At 44.1% G+C, this 16,305-nt stretch overlaps 1 protein-coding gene across 1 annotated transcript in view; it reads left to right on the top strand.

The window, feature by feature from the left end:
• Positions 1 to 16,305, top strand: part of galns (galactosamine (N-acetyl)-6-sulfatase) — a 31,609-nt gene that overhangs the window by 5,157 nt on the left and 10,147 nt on the right. Inside the window, exons 6-11 of the mRNA XM_080761133.1 lie at positions 33 to 99; positions 3,133 to 3,260; positions 4,727 to 4,866; positions 5,210 to 5,313; positions 9,660 to 9,817; positions 10,148 to 10,250. Of these exons, the coding sequence (XP_080617259.1) occupies positions 33 to 99; positions 3,133 to 3,260; positions 4,727 to 4,866; positions 5,210 to 5,313; positions 9,660 to 9,817; positions 10,148 to 10,250 (700 nt within the window). The remainder of the gene's footprint in view (positions 1 to 32; positions 100 to 3,132; positions 3,261 to 4,726; positions 4,867 to 5,209; positions 5,314 to 9,659; positions 9,818 to 10,147; positions 10,251 to 16,305) is intronic.

A 16,305-nucleotide genomic window follows, 5' to 3' on the forward strand; every position in this document is an offset into this window, starting at 1 on the left:
TGAATTGACTGTGTGAACACTTGCTTTTCCAGATATTATGAAGAGTTTGAGATTAATAAGAAGACGGGAGAATCAAATCTCACTCAGATCTACTTGGAGGTAAGTTCAAGGCTCAACTTCTTCTTTTTCCATTTAGTTATTAGAATAGAACAGACCGGTCGGTGCACATTGTTTTAATATTTTCCTTTTTGTTTTGTTCATGCTTGTACAGACTGAGTTAGTTTCATATAACCAACATCTACACCAGAAGAAAGGCACTGGTGCCTTTTACTTGTTCAAATGTATGTCTTTTGTTTGTGCCACCCCATAATGTTTTTCTGACAGGAATTGAAAATAATCACATTTTGTCATCTTAACTAGAATAATTCACCAACGTCGCAGTGTAACAATGTTCAAAGTTTGCTCATTTGAAAATGTGATGTCTTGATAAATGGAGGAGGAATGATTACTTTATCACATCTTGTGAGGACTATTGTTTTTGGTCTGCATTTCCTCATCCACCAGATAACTTTCAAAACTGCGGAAAACTGAAAATTTCTCTCATAAATAAGCCTTAAATACTATGGTATTAGAGTTATAAACTCTTTTTCTCCAATGATGGATTACAGCTCGTCTAAAAAAACATTCCAAGAGTCACTGATATGATCAAAGCCTTAAAAATCTTTAAAAATCACACCCGTGTGAAGTAAGTGGTGCAACTCCGTGTGGGGGTCCCCACTCCCCGGAACTGCCAGACCCGCACCAACTCGCCCAGGGGACTGGGCCGGTTCCGGCGAGCCGCCCGCGTCAAACGGTTGAGAAATGACAGAGTTACCATGTGGGGGTCCCCAGGGGTCCCTGTACTGTACTGTACTGATACACCTGACATCATATATATACAGTTAATATGTATGTGCGTGTTAGGCTGCACAACAGTGACACTTTTTAGTTTTGAAAACCAACCAAATGCTATTTCCGTGCTCAGACACAGGTAGCCAGCCAGGCAGGCACACACGGTTACTTAATGAAGTGGTTGCACCACTTAAACATTGCAGCTATAGAAGCTCACAAGACATCACATTTTGAGCTTATAGTTCTGCTATTTTCAAAAAGTTTTGAATAGGGCTTAAGTGGTTAATGTTGTTGGGTAGCAATGGATCGAAACGTTGCCAATACCGTTTGGAGGATATCCAATAGAGCGTCGCAGTCCCGCCCCCTCGAGAGACCCAGAAAAGAAATCCCCGTTCATTTTCCTTATAGACTTTTCAGAAAGTATTTATTTAAAGACGTTTACACCGCAGACAAAGCCAACTCTTGTCGTGACAAATCATGACAACAAACACAATTTTTCGGGCCAAAAAAGAAAAGAAAACGGCATGTTTTTCTTATTTGTAATTATTTGTTTGGTCAAAAATATTGTGTGTGTTGTCATGATTCGTCACGACAAGAGTTGGCTTCGTACGACGCTTAAAAGGTCTTTAAATAAATACGCTTTGAAATGTCAATGGAAAAATGCATTGGGATTCATTTCCTGGGCCTGGCGTCGTCATGAAAGGGGGCGGGACTGCGACTCTCTATAGGAGACATGTATAGTGTGTAATTGTGTATGTTAAAGCTACCACTGCTTTTTTGTGAGCCATTGTTGGTAATGAGCCAAAAGAAAAATGATAGTAATGCTGTCCTTTGAGATCAGCTTAGTTCAGCTTGGTTTACCACCAAGTGTAACATATCTTGCATGTCTGTGTCCAATAGGGTTGCACCATACTGACTGAATGTTACAATGGCTACGTTTACATGAGCAGTTAAATCCCCTTTTCATTCCGAATAGAAGTTCAATCCTATTAAACGTTGTTATGTAAACACCTACAAAAACTTACATCCGAATGAAAACGCTCGATGCGATCTAAAAACCATTCCGATGTCACTGGCCGGATTACTCCGATTTTCAATGCGATTGAAAGAAATTTGACACTGCTTCGGATGTAAATTCATTCTGGTCTTTCTGAGCATGCTCCAAGGCGCTCATATCCAAGGCGCGCCGTCGGCGCCGAGGAGTTTGCACATAGAGCGCGTTATTTCGTTCCTTTTTTCAGATCCGAAATCCACAAAAAAAACGTGGAGCAGCAGCAGATGAGATACCCCTGATCTGTGTGTGTGTGTGTGTGTGTGTGTGTGTCACAGTGTGTGTGTGTGTGTGTGTTCAACGGTCTCTCTCTCTCTCTCTCAAAAATAACGAGCGACCCGATACAATAATAATCATCAGTGTTGCGTTGCGTGCCCTGGCCGTGCTGTAGATACAAAGTATAGTAGTAGGCCTACAAATAAAAACGAGATGATCACCTTCCCAGCGGAGAAGCGGAGCCGCAGCGGGTGGGGAAAAAAAGACGGTAAACACTAAACATATATGCCCACGCCGCCCCTATCCAACCAGCAGCCTCAAAGCTACTGCGGAATGAAATGATGGGATTTCAAAGTATCGTCTTTCGTCTGTAATAATTATGTTTGTATTGTTGAGACAGTCACAATGAATGAACTGCCTATATTTTATGTGTCCAACAGATGGCGTAGTTTCACGTGAATTAACATGTATCATGTCTTCTATCACTTCTCCATATAAACACTCATTCGGAATGACCATTTCCCATGTAAACTCGCGGCAAAAAACATTACATCGGATGTATTTTATTCGGAAGTATTTATTCGGAATGATCACCCTTCATGTAAACGTAGCCATTGTTGTTGTTTTACATTGCAATTGCGAATTGAACTGCGGTGCAAATAGGCCAAGCACATAATGTTACAGATTTACCGTTTTATTCACTCAAACCCTATAATATACGTAGTTACCCAGGGGTCAATACTTGGTGCCCTCCCTTTTTGCTTTTTTTTTTTGGTCTTTTCCAAAAATAGCCGATCTACACAAATGTATCACAAGTTCACAAAACGTTTTTTGTAGAAGGGATATGTTAAGGCATGTCAACCAGTCGTGTCAAACCAAACACAGGATCTAAAGGTATCCGTAGAAGAGCAGGGAGACCAAATACAACCACCCCAATTGTATAAGTTATATTGTATGAACATACTCTACCATCCAGATTAGACAAAATTACATTGTGATTGCTAGTAAATTACATCATTCTTCCACTTTTACAGGAGGGTCTCGACTTCATATTCCGCCAAACTCTTGCTCGGCGACCCTTCTTCCTGTACTGGGCAGCCGATGCCACCCACGCCCCCGTCTACGCCTCCAAGCGTTTCCTGGGGAAGAGTCAGCGAGGCCGGTACAATCCCATTTCCTGTTTGTTGAGTCTGCCAAAGGTTCCATTACATTATATAGCCTACAAAATAATCTGTAACCACATGTTATTTAGTAATGCATCCTGGCTTTATTGTCTCCACCAGTCCGAAGGCATGGGGAGAGAGTATGTTTTGCACTCCGTCCGTGTGTCTGTCCGTCCGTCTGTGAACAGCTAATCTCCGGCACCGTTAACCCGGTTTTTGCAAACACACTCCCTGGATGCCAACGATGAACCTCTGCCCCGAAATTTCCAGAACGGCCTGTTATAGTGCCACTAGGAGGCCTCTTTGTGCAAAACAAGTTTTTGGACAGTACACCTACAGATTTTGTCCAAACATCATGCAAATTGGTACACAGTCTCTCTAGTCTAGAGCCATTCAACGAAACGGGTCTTTCAGATTTCTCCGACTCCATACTGATTGGCTAAGATTGGCTTCCAAAGTTCGCAGGAGTGCTCGGTTTCAAACAAAATGTTGCAAATCATGAACACATCGTGTGATTTCCGTGAAATTGTGCACGCACATTCCCACTAGGCCGAGGAAGAAATGCCACGTGAACATTTTCAACTCGGCCTCATGGTGGCGCTATAACTGGCCTAAAAGTGTTTTTACCTCTAACTGCACGGATCTGTGGATAACTTCGTATGCCAACTCCCTAGAGAGGCCAAGGAAAAATCTTTGCCTGCAATCTTTCACATCTGCTCTTTATAGCACCACCAGGAGGCCGACATATGTAAAACACATTTTCTAATATTACTCCTTCGGATTTTATCCAAATTTCACGCGAATCGGTATACAACTATACATGCTCTCCATAGTCATGTGATCAAGACGGGTTTGTTTGATTTCTCATAATCCACCTTCATTGCCTACGATTGGCTTCTAAACTTTTCAGGAGTAGCCCGCTTTGTACCCGTTTTGTACAAATTGCCACAACTACTCAACGCAGCGTCCGATTGCGGTGAAACTGTGCATGCATATTCCCACTAGGCTGAGGAAGAAATCAGCCTCATGGTGGCGCTACAACAGGCCAAGCCGCATCTCACACACACACACACACACACACACACACACACACACACACACACACACACACACAAACATGATTATATTACTTTTAGAAACATTTAGCCAAATCACACACACTCCTATCCTGGTGGAGACCTGTGCCCAGAAGGGCACTTTTTCTAGTTGGTGTTAGTTTGAGCTGATAAAGCGGCAATGCATAACTTTTATTCTCTAGCCGGGATTCCTCTGCTGTGTTAACTGTGTTGTAGGTAGAGCCTGAACAACGCCATAATTGGGAGTCCAATACCGATTTTGGAGAGTCATAGACTACCGATTGATATTAATTGATATAAATTATAGGGACAGAAACATGTCGGTTGCATAATTGCAGATACCCATGTCATAAGAAATCTAAAATCTAATGATTTACCGTGTGTTGTAGGTATGGTGATGCTGTGATGGAGCTGGACGACAGTGTTGGCCAGATGATTGCATGGCTGCAGGCTCTGAGCATCGAACACAACACCTTTGTCTTCTTCACTTCAGACAACGGAGCTGCTGTTATGTCTGGCCCAAATCAGAGTAAGTGATATACAGACGACTTTACACAGCAAAATATCCAGAATGTTAATTCACTCTGAAAGCCCATTCACACTTAACTGGAAAGGCTGCCAATTTACTGGTGTATTTAATTTTGACTTATCTCCCTTGACCTTCCCTGCCTATGCTGGCAGTTTGTTAACTTATTTCCCAGCATTGTAACAGTATTCATGTGTAAACTTTGTAGTGTAATTTTGGATTGTAGTGAGTGTACTTGGTCGCATGCTCACACACCCGCCACAGAATTTGGCATTGAAATACTTGTTACTGTGTGTGTGTGTGTGTGTGTGTGTGTGTGTGTGTGTGTGTGTGTGTCTCTCTCCAGGTGGCAGTAATGGGCCGTTTCTTTGTGGAAAGGAAACCACCTTTGAAGGTGGTATGAGGGAGCCTGCCATCGCTTGGTGGCCTGATCACATTCCAGGAGGCACGGTGAGAATACTCCCATGCAGACACACTCAGTCAAATCAAGCCTATCAAAAAAGAGAGGAGGATATCCTATCATCCTGAAAAACATCACAGCCGGATAGATATAAACACAGGTTTTACTCCCATGCACACTCACTCCACTTATGGTGTGCCTATCAACAGGCGACTGGAACTTTGTAATACTGCCGCCGCTGTTATATAAAGCAGGTATAGAGGCTAAAAGCAGTAATTATATCACTAATCCTCTCCCCGGCTTTCTTTGCATTTCTGTATCATCTCTAAAACAGTGATATCCAACATTTGGGCCCGGGACAACTGGTGGGCCATGAGGATATTGCAAGTCGAAGTGGGCCCCTAAATAATTGTCAAAACACAAAAAACATTTTTGTGATAATGTTTATGATTTTGTGATTATATTTAATTTCTTTAAAATTGTCATGGTATTTTATTATTGAGGGATGCCCAGCTTTGTGTATCTGTGTGTACCCTACTTGCGATGATTTGATTGGCTGAGCTCAGAATGTGATATATAATGATTATGATGATAAGAGTGCCCCTCTCTTCACACAAGTGTGATTTATTTTTATTTTTTACTTAGAAAAACATTCCCCTCATGCTCTCTTTCTTGTGCCTCTCTCTCTCTCTCTCTCTCTCTCCCCCCCCCACACACTCTCTCATACACTTTCTCCATCATGCCTAGTCTGTGTGTGTGTGTGTGTGGGAAGGACCCCCCTCGCCTCCTCCCAAACATAACCCCCACCCTGATCTTCTAAGCCTGTGCGCTCTGCAAATGACTTTTAATTGTATTAGGGGCAGCTGTGACACGGGGCTGTGACGCGGAGGGATTTTGTGGAGGGGAGAGCGAGCGGAGGCTACAGTTCTGCAGGCTGCGGTAAGCCTTGCCCCCGGCTCATCTCACAGGGGTGTGCTGGGGCCTGATAGCGCTGCAGAGTGGCGAGGGAGAGGGGGATTGGGAGCGTCTTAAGCGGCTAATCTGTTTGTGTGTTTGCTGAGGTTGGATTGAGCCGTAATGAGGACTTCAGTATCTGAATATGCCAGGCGCTCAGGATAAAGGGGAGGGGGTTGAGGGGTGGGAGCGGGGCGGAGGGGATGGGGGGGGGGGGGGGGGCAAGGAAGGGAGCAAGCTAAAAAGGTTGCCTGGTAAAATAGAGGAAAAGGCTGGCACCGTACCTAACTGCCAGCGACGTTTGCTGAACAGACACACGGCTGTGAATGAAGTGGCTATCGAGCCGAGCATCATACAATCCCGTATGGGTGCGCTTGTTGCTGTTAGGAGGAGGCTTGGCTTGGAGAGAAAGGAGGTCCACTTCTCCCTGAAGCTCTCCAGCGTTGTGATGACAAAGCTCCTTTGTTGCTGCTACCGTGCAGTACAACTCTGCTCTGCTTTATCTGTTGCTCTGCTGCTTGGGAGGCGCAGAGTTTCCTCCCTTTTTGTTCCTTTTATACTGTAGAGAAATCACTGTTGATCTACACGTTGGAATGTCCATAAGCCCTTTGAATAAAACGCTGCACACAATGAACGGCAACGTGAATCCTTTGTTACGCGGGCTTCTGGCTGTGTTACTGGGGCAGCACGTCTGAATTAGGCCTCATTCAAAGCTTTAGAGTATTAAGATCAAGAGATAAGGTGTCAAGGGTGTTTACATACTAGTACCTATCCACTCAATAAAAGGATGGTGATTCCAGTGTATGTGTGGGGTAATCCCACTGAACTATCCGCGCAGTTCTGCTGTGGATGCTACAGGATCATGAGCAGGGTGCACCTTTGTTTAATTTTACTGTGAAAAGGCACATGCTAACTGTGAGTCTGAAAAGCACTGTACATTGATTGTTATTTTACTTAGATTTGTCAGGTTGTGGAGTGCGCTGGTAGCTGCCTGGACAGTGTGTTGACCAATTAACCGCACTTTCTTCTCTCTATACACTCCCGTCTAGATAAAAGTAATCAAAAATGTTCTCTTAGCTCCATTAGCTTTGTTGTTGAGCGCTTTCTGGTTAAAAGGTCGCTGTGGGCAGCCAGTTAAGTGTGCTCTCTCTATTGCAGTCATGTATTCACACTCTCAGATGGGTGAAAAGGAGGAAAGTGTATTGGAATGAAGGTTGGAGGGAGATGCTCGTCCGGATTCCCCCGTTGCCTCTGGAGGAAAGTGGCCATTACCAAGGATGAGTTGGGGGTGGTGGTGGAGGTTTGGGTTGGGTTGGGTGGGGTGACAGTTAGAGAAAATAGAGAAAGGGTGGTGGTGGGGGAGGGGGACGGTGGATTTGACCCTCCAACACTGGAGCATCGCAGTCCCTTTTGTTGTGTTTTTATCAGGCGACAGACACACAGGCAGAGTGGCTGAGGCTGGGATAGAAGGCCTGCCTCCTCAGATAACCAACATCACCACTCACCAGTTAATGCAGAGACGGAGAAATACACACAGAGGAAGAGAGAGTGGCATAAATAGAGTGTGATGAGGCAGACGAAAATAAAGGAAGAAACAATGGAGAGAGGGAAAAGAATGAAGTCTCATTTAGATTACAAAAGAGGGGTGAGGTTGATAAAGAAATGGGGGAGGGAGGGTGATGATGATAGATGGCAGCTAATAAGATAAACTTCCATTTCAAAATGCGCATTGTTTAGGTTTGAATTTTTGGCAATCTAAACAATAGCTAAAAAATGAAAAAAAAGCTTGTGTGTGTGTGTGTGTGTGTGTTGTGTGTTTGTCTGTTTCTGTCAGTGTAAGAGATGGAGAGAGTGAGAGCATCTGTCTGGAAGCATAGATGGATCATGGAATGCATTGTGGGTCCGGGGCCCTTTCTACGGCTAGTTCTTTGGCTGCAGGAGAAAAGGGAATTAATTTCAGTGGTTGGACACTGTGTGTGTGTGTGTGTGTGTGTGTGTGTGTGTGTGTGTGTGTGTGTGTGTGTGTGTGTGTGTGTGTGTGTGTGTGTGTGTGTGTGTGTGTGTGTGTGTGTGTGTGTGTGTGTGTGTGTGTGTGTGTGTGTGTGTGTGTGTGTGTGTGTGTGTGTGTGTGTGTGTGTGTGTGTGTGTGTGTGTGTGTGTGTGTGTGTGTGTGTGTGTGTGTGTGTGTGTGTGTGTGTGTGTGTGTGTGTGTGTGTGTGTGTGTGTGTGTGTGTGTGTGTGTGTGTGTGTGTGTGTGTGTGTGTGTGTGTGTGTGTGTGTGTGTGTGTGTGTGTGTGTGTGTGTGTGTGCGCGTGCGAGCTGGCGATAGGAGCAAAAGCGGCACATGGCGGCACAGCTGCCGAGGCCTGATAGCGCTATCTGATTGTGAGTGTGCCGTCTCCCTCTAAGGCTCGCTCAGGAGAGAATGGAACAGAAGATCAAGGATGACAGTGGAAAAAATGGCATTTTATCTGAAAATAGTTCAAAGTTTATAAATAAAATAAAGCTTTTCACTGGGACTGGGAAGAGGAGATAAAACACCAGCTAGCTCCAGCCCCAGCTGCCTGCCTAACCTGGTCCTGTATCCCTCCTCCTAACTTCTGCTCCTCTTCATCACCCCTTCTCCTCCACATCACAAATACGCACACACGCATACACACATTTATAGAGAGAGGCTTTTTTGGAGGCTTTATAATAAACCTGCCATCAGTGATTATAGGGAGACTGAAAAAATGCGCTCCCTGCAGCCTTTATACAGTATACACATGCGTGCATGGCACACGCCTGCATGTGTGTGTGTGCGCGCGCACACACACACACACACACACACACACACACACACACACACACACACCTTTTCATGACTGTTTGCTACCTTGTTGACTTTTGAATAAAATAATCCCTAAAACAGAATTCCCATCTTGAACATTTGAAGGGACCCTATCATGATTTTCAACTATCTCTATTTATTTGCTAATGTTCTATCAGCATCCATAAAACGGCACGGTTTCCTCCGCCATCGGTGAATGAATGAATGGGTGAATATTCACCTAATCTTTGGATAAAAGGGCTATATAAATGCACCATTTACACAGTAGGCCTACATGGTAGCACAACTCTAATTTCACAGTGATTACAGGAGGAGAGTTGAGTGTTGCAGTGAGCATTGCAAAAGCACATTGAAGATATACTGCACTGAATTGGTTCTGTGAACGGGCACAAAGGAAATTGAAATGGCCGTGTATAACACAGATACTGGATAACATCTGTAGTATTTTATCTATTAGTGCACTATACAATTGAAGTCAGAGTTCAGAGTACAAAACGTATTGGAAGCAGGTTTCTCCGTTTTGTAGCGAATAGTGTGGAGTGTGGACAGTGGACACACCTCGCAGAGAGAGAGAGACTGCTGTAATCTCTTGTTTATTTGTCCATAATGCAGGTGAGCCATCAGCTGGCCAGCGTGATGGATCTGTACAGCACCACCCTAGCTTTGGCTGGCCTTGACCCACAGGAGCACCAAGCACTGGATGGTCTTGACCTTTCACCTGTGCTGTTCAACCACCCACACACACTCCAACACTCTGCACTCTCTGACAGGTGAGGAGGTGCATGGTAACTGTGTTGTCCTTTTGTGTGTACGCGTGTGCGTGGATCAAATATCCAAACATGAGATGGTATTACTTACTTTTAAATTATCATATTTTAAACACCCGTGTGAAGTGAGGGGCACTAATATATTAAAGTCTATGATGTGAATTCTCCCCTTTTATTGTCAATGCATTTACTAAACACTTTGAACTAAAGACAAACATTAAACCTGTGTATAGGAGGGGCTAGCGCCCCTCAAAGAGCAGTTGTTTGGGTTTAGCTTTTGTTGGCTGCGTGGCATCGTCTTTTCTTCTCAGAAACCTCTCTTGCACTCAACAGGCCCATCTTTTATTACCGTGGAAATGAGATGATGGCCGTGAGGCTCGGATCATACAAGGCACACTATTGGACGTGGAGTAACTCGTGGGAGGAGTTTAACAAGGTGACCACAGAGCTTTTCCTCACTTAATTTGCTATACCCTCACTCTTTGTCTTCCCTAATCTTTCTCTCACACACACACACACACACACACACACACACACACACACACACACACACACACACACACACACACTCTTTCACTGTTGGTGTTATCTGAAAAATTGCTCGTTGTTTGACTGCCTTTGTACATAAGTGGGTAATGAATATTAATGAAGAGACCCCACTTAAGCAAACTTGTATCATTTATCAGCCCGTTGATTTGCATCCAGTAGAGAATGTCATTCACTGGCTTTCCTCTCTGTAACATACACTTGTTCCTCCTTTTGAACATATAAGCACTCCCACTGGTGAACAGTAACAAAGTACATTTATTCGAGTACTGTACTTGAATACAGTTTTTCTATTTTTATATACACACAGTTTAACACCTTAATTGCCCGGGGTTATTTAATCCATTAAATTATAGCGCCCAGTCGATTTATAGCAACGGAGCACTTTTACCGACGGACCAGGTGTTGCTCCGGATGTGGCTGTAGCAGCTACTGTTAGTTCCTCCGGATGTGGCTGTAGCAGCTACTGTTAGTTCCTCCGGATGTGGCTGTAGCAGCTACTGTTAGTTCCTCCGGATGTGGCTGTAGCAGCTACTGTTAGTTCCTGCGAGAGTGAGGTCTAGCCAACACCAACTCGGGATTCCTGGATCGCTGCCCTCCACAAATTCCTATCCAACATCAGGTTCTTGAGCTCTGCAGTGTTGTTAGCCAAGCTGTCGCACCGCAGCACGTCTATATAAGTGGTACGCTTCTTTCCTGGCTTTCTTTCCCCTCCTGGCAGCTACTGTAGATGTAGACAAACCACTCTCGATGCGATCGAATCGTTTTAAGAGTTTCGTTGTCGTCGGCTAAACAGGGGGGGGACATTTTCGATGACGTCTCACTGTTGCGCAACATCGAGGATTGCGCAACAGGCGCTCCCAGGCTGTGAAGCGATGCGATCCGTTTTCATATCAATAAACTTGACGATGGGGGTGTTAATGTTTGTCTTTAGTTCAATGTTTGTTTTGTAAACGCATTGACAATGAAGGGACAACCGGCTGTCCGACGGACTCGACACCGGGCACTGCACTCCCTGTGGGGGTGTGGAACAACTCGACACCGGGCACTGCACTCCCTGTGGGGGTGTGGAACGCATGTATTGAATTTGAAGTCGGTGGGAGCGAACGGTTCTCGCATTACGTCTATTACAGACGTAGGTACACACACACACACACACACACACACACACACACACACACACACACACAGACTTGCCGCATTTATTGCGAATGCAATGAGCACTTACTATGAGACCTAGCAGATCATGTCTGTGTGTCTGTCTGTGTGTCTGTCTGTCCCGCTTTTGTGCCCATATATGGAGCTGAGTGATTTGTGTCACCATGACTCAGCCATAACCATATAAGGAGTCCCCAAAGCAGCTATACGTCCAAAACCCAAAATATGTACGAGCTGCGTTCGCTTCCCGCGTTTGCGCGTCTTACTGGTAGATTTATACAATTGGTAGATCAAACTCATTTACTGTATATATGAACATCAGAAACGAACGAAAACCACGGCCGCGAGGTTGTGACAGAGAAACATACACGTTACAAAAACAAAACAGATGCACATGGACCACCACAGCTGTAACAGTCAGTATGCAATTCCAGTTGTGGTTTACTGCTTTCTTTTTGGTTCATCTTCCCTGGAGAGTCAGTATGCAACTGGCATTGCATACTGACTATTACACTGCCACAGATATGAAAGCAGCTCGGAATTATTGCATTTCCTGTCAGCAAGTCAGTCACACCCCATATATGGCCATGCCTTGTGATGTCATCAATATTAATAAGCCCATATATGGAGTTGGCCAGCAACTCTACTCTATTTTTGAGGGGTGCTAGCCCCTCCTATATACAGCTTTTGTCCTCAGACGTCTCAATATTTGCTGTTATATTGCACAATCTATGTAAAGCGCCTTAGATAAAGGCGCTATATAAATGCACCATTTACCATTTATACTTTGACTCAAGTACTGCAGTTGAGTAGTTTGCTCACCACTGAGCGTTCCACTGTGGCATAGCCCATTTAGGACTGAGGCCCTAAGAAGTAGATGGCAACAAGAACCCCAAAAGGGGTTCCCGTCCTAACTGGGATAAACTCCACCTCAGGTCAAAATAATCATATCAATCCCATCAGTAATTATATTCATCACACGCGCGGAAATTCACGCTCCCTTATTGAAAACCGGGGAACCCTGCTTGTGCTGCTTTGATCGGATACCCACAGGGAAGAAGTGGGTCTTCCCTTCATCCCCCTGTCCTTAAAATGACTTCTCCCAGCCATGGCTCTGTGATTCGAGCAAGGCAGTTTGTTTTATGCCCCATCGGTCGCTTAAATTGCTCTCTCCTTCAGGGCCGCTGAATCAATAGCAGCCTCCTTTATCAGCTCATGTGAACTGGAGTGGAACTTCACAAATAATGGCGTCTGATTGCCTGTGAGTTGCCTATCGATTGGTGTATGCATGTAGGCGTGTGTGCGCGCGCACGTGCACATGCATGTCTATACACAAATGTACATGTCTCTATGTATGTGCGTGTGTGTTGTCCTGTCCTCTTGTGCTATGACGATGTATGTGAAAGTTAATGTTGCAGTGCAGTCTGATTTCAGCATATCAGTTCCACTAAGCTTGATCAACCTCCGTGTGACAAAAACATGGTGGTTCACAAAAACACATGTAAACTGTTCAAGTTCTTCCTCAATCAAAATGTCCTTTAATTATATTAATGGAGCCACCTGATATCATGATATGGATATAATATTGATACAAGGATGTCCCGATCGCATTTTTTTGCTCCCGATCCGATTTCCGATCACGTGATCGGATCGGGACATCCCTAATAAAAATATATACTACATGACAATCTAAACAAATTGCAAATTTATACAAATTGCCTCAAAAATGACATTTTAATTAAGAAGGTGACAATTTGTACTATCTCAGCTTTAAATGAACACTCAGGATATTACTGTGTATGGCACAGCACCAACATACACCTTTTTCTGCTTCCCATCTCAATCCTCTGCAACACTTTAGAGTTAACATTATTGTTCTCCGGGCCTATGGTGCAAATCTAAACACGGGCCGTGAATGTTTGTGAAGAATGAAATGTGTGGTTAATCACTGGGGAAGGGAGGCACTATTGTTCAGTCCTGGCAGTGCCCGTGTGGTTCAGTCACGGGGAAAATGGGAAATTTCACAGCCTTAAATAGCTCTCATCAAACTCTTAACTCTTCTCCCTGTGCGGCATCACGGTGATGTTAATGGGAAATACTTTTGGCAACTATGGCTGTAATTATGCCGTGGCTCTGCAGGAGGCTAGCCGTCTATAATATTTATTTTTCATTTCAAGGACTCCCTAATGAATATGTATTTGGCCCTGGTCCCCCCTCCCCCTATACAAGATTTGCGTTGTTAAAATATTCCCCCCCCCTACAAGCTCCCAACGCATCACATGCATTATTAAATCATTTTGCTGGGGACCCCCTATAACCCCCTCAAAGACCCCTGGGGGTCCCATTGGCCTATAAGAGGACCCCCTATAACCCCCTCAAAGACCCCTGGGGGTCCCATTGGCCTATAAGAGGTGCTGGGGACCCCCTATAACCCCCTCAAAGACCCCTGGGGGTCCCATTGGCCTATAAGAGGTGTCGCCCTGTGTGTCCAGAGATCATCTTCTACCTCCACTAATTGTTTTTCACAGTACGTAACCATAATACAGTAGATAATAAATAATAATGGTAAACTGGTGGTAATTTTACTTTGTTTGACAAAACACTGTATATGCAGGCCAGAGTAGAGTGATAGTGGCACTCACTCACAATATTTAGCTTAATTTATAGCACTCTGTACGATGCGTCGCTTGTAGACGAGATCTGATCTACAAGTCCACAACACGTCTCATCACAATGAGAGGCAAGCGATGCTGGCGTATAACTCAGGCTTTACTCAGAGTCCAGTACACAGACCAATATCTTTATAACTCAGGCTTTACTCAGAGTCCAGTACACAGACCAATATCTGTATAACTCAGGCTTTACTCAGAGTCCAGTACACAGACCAATATCTTTATAACTCAGGCTTTACTCAGAGTCCAGTACACAGACCAATATCTGTATAACTCAGGCTTTACTCAGAGTCCAGTACACAGACCAATATCTTTTAGGTGTGTATGTAAGTGGGAGATTATCCATGATGAGCAGCTCAGCTATTGAAAAATGATGCATGATGGCGAGGCTAATTTTGACCTTCACCTATATGCCTCATCCATTAGACCTTCACCTATATGCCTCATCCATTATTCTCCTATATCACCTATATGCCTCATCCATTATTCTCCTATATCACCTATATGCCTCATCCATTAGACCTTCACCTATATGCCTCATCCATTAGACCTTCACCTATATGCCTCATCCATTATTCTCCTATATCACCTATATGCCTCATCCATTAGACCTTCACCTATATGCCTCATCCATTAGACCTTCACCTATATGCCTCATCCATTAGACCTTCACCTATATGCCTCATCCATTAGACCTTCACCTATATGCCTCATCCATTATTCTCCTATATCAGGCTACCTCGTTCTGCGTTATCGCTTACTCATCATCCGTGACCTGCTTTTTATTATAAACGTACTATGGTGAAATGGAACAATTTTATTTTATAAACTTAGCAGCAACCCACAAAAATCCTATACTTGATGTAGTTATACTTGGAGAATGATATCTTCGTGCAAAATTGATTTTTTTTTCCCTTTGGGGGGGGATCAAAGATTCATTTTTCCAGTCCTCCCCACAGCCCCTGGCTGCTGCTGCACCTTATCTTGTAATAAGAACCCCCTCCGCTCCAGTTTGAAAGCAGTCTAGCAGTATCTATAGCATTAATGTCAGGGGAGATATGGAGCTCTCGCTGTTCTGTCCTGGCTACCAGAGACAGAGTCAGAGATATACACATGGCAGTCCTTTCTTGCAATCCTCTGGGACAAGATCTTTTACATTTCCAAGACCCTGTCTTCAAAAGGCAGTATGGGCAAGTCTGGATCACAGGGTACTCTACAGAGAGCGAAGAGAGAGGGAGAGAGAGAGAGAGAGAGAGAGAGAGAGAGAGAGAGAGAGAGAGAGAGAGAGAGAGAGAGAGAGAGAGAGAGAGAGAGAGAGAGAGAGAGAGAGAGAGAGAGAGAAGGGGCAGGCATAGAAGTTGGAGGTAACGAGAGGAGGAGAAAGAGTTTGGATGTGCTCCATTGAGCTTTGAGTGTCTTCCTTGGGGTCCCAGAGGGGGGTCGGTACGACACCTTACAGACCAATGCCTTCTTAATATTGTGTGTGTGTGTGTGTGTGTGTGTGTGTGTGTGTGTGTGTGTGTGTGTGTGTGTGTGTGTGTGTGTGTGTGTGTGTGTGTGTGTGTGTGTGTGTGTGTGTGTGTGTGTGTGTGTGTGTGTGTGCGCTCAAGTCAATAGGTCTGTGATTGGAGCCATGAAGGCATGAACTCTGAATTGACCTGATTTCCTCCATATATTGCTCCAGAATAATTGCCTGATCATACATTATTTTGACATGGTTGAAGAGGATAAATTAATATAGGAATGCAGGTGATTTTCAAGGGGTAAATAGAAAGAATTGCTCTGATGCACATGTTTATTACTTCCAACAGAGCTGCCTGAAGCCTAATTTGTATTGCAAGTTAGTAAGATATCCCAGTAAGATATTTTTTAAAAAAAATGTTTTTTTATATACTTTTTAGCTAATTTACTGTTCTCCAATGTTTGTTGCAATTTCAGAACACTACTTTTTCAAAATCATAAATCAAGTATTTTTCATCTGAAGACCAATTATGTTTTTCTCCACATAGGCTTCACAGTGCTTCCGCACATTGTGTGGCCTTGACCTGCTTTGGTACATGCATTTGGTTACTCTAAACCTTTTAATTTCGTATGATGTATAGATGTGTGTGTGTG

The sequence above is a fragment of the Protomyctophum bolini genome (genome assembly GCF_963924005.1).
Source record: "Protomyctophum bolini genome assembly, chromosome: 1".
NCBI classification, from domain to species: Eukaryota; Metazoa; Chordata; class Actinopteri; order Myctophiformes; family Myctophidae; genus Protomyctophum; species Protomyctophum bolini.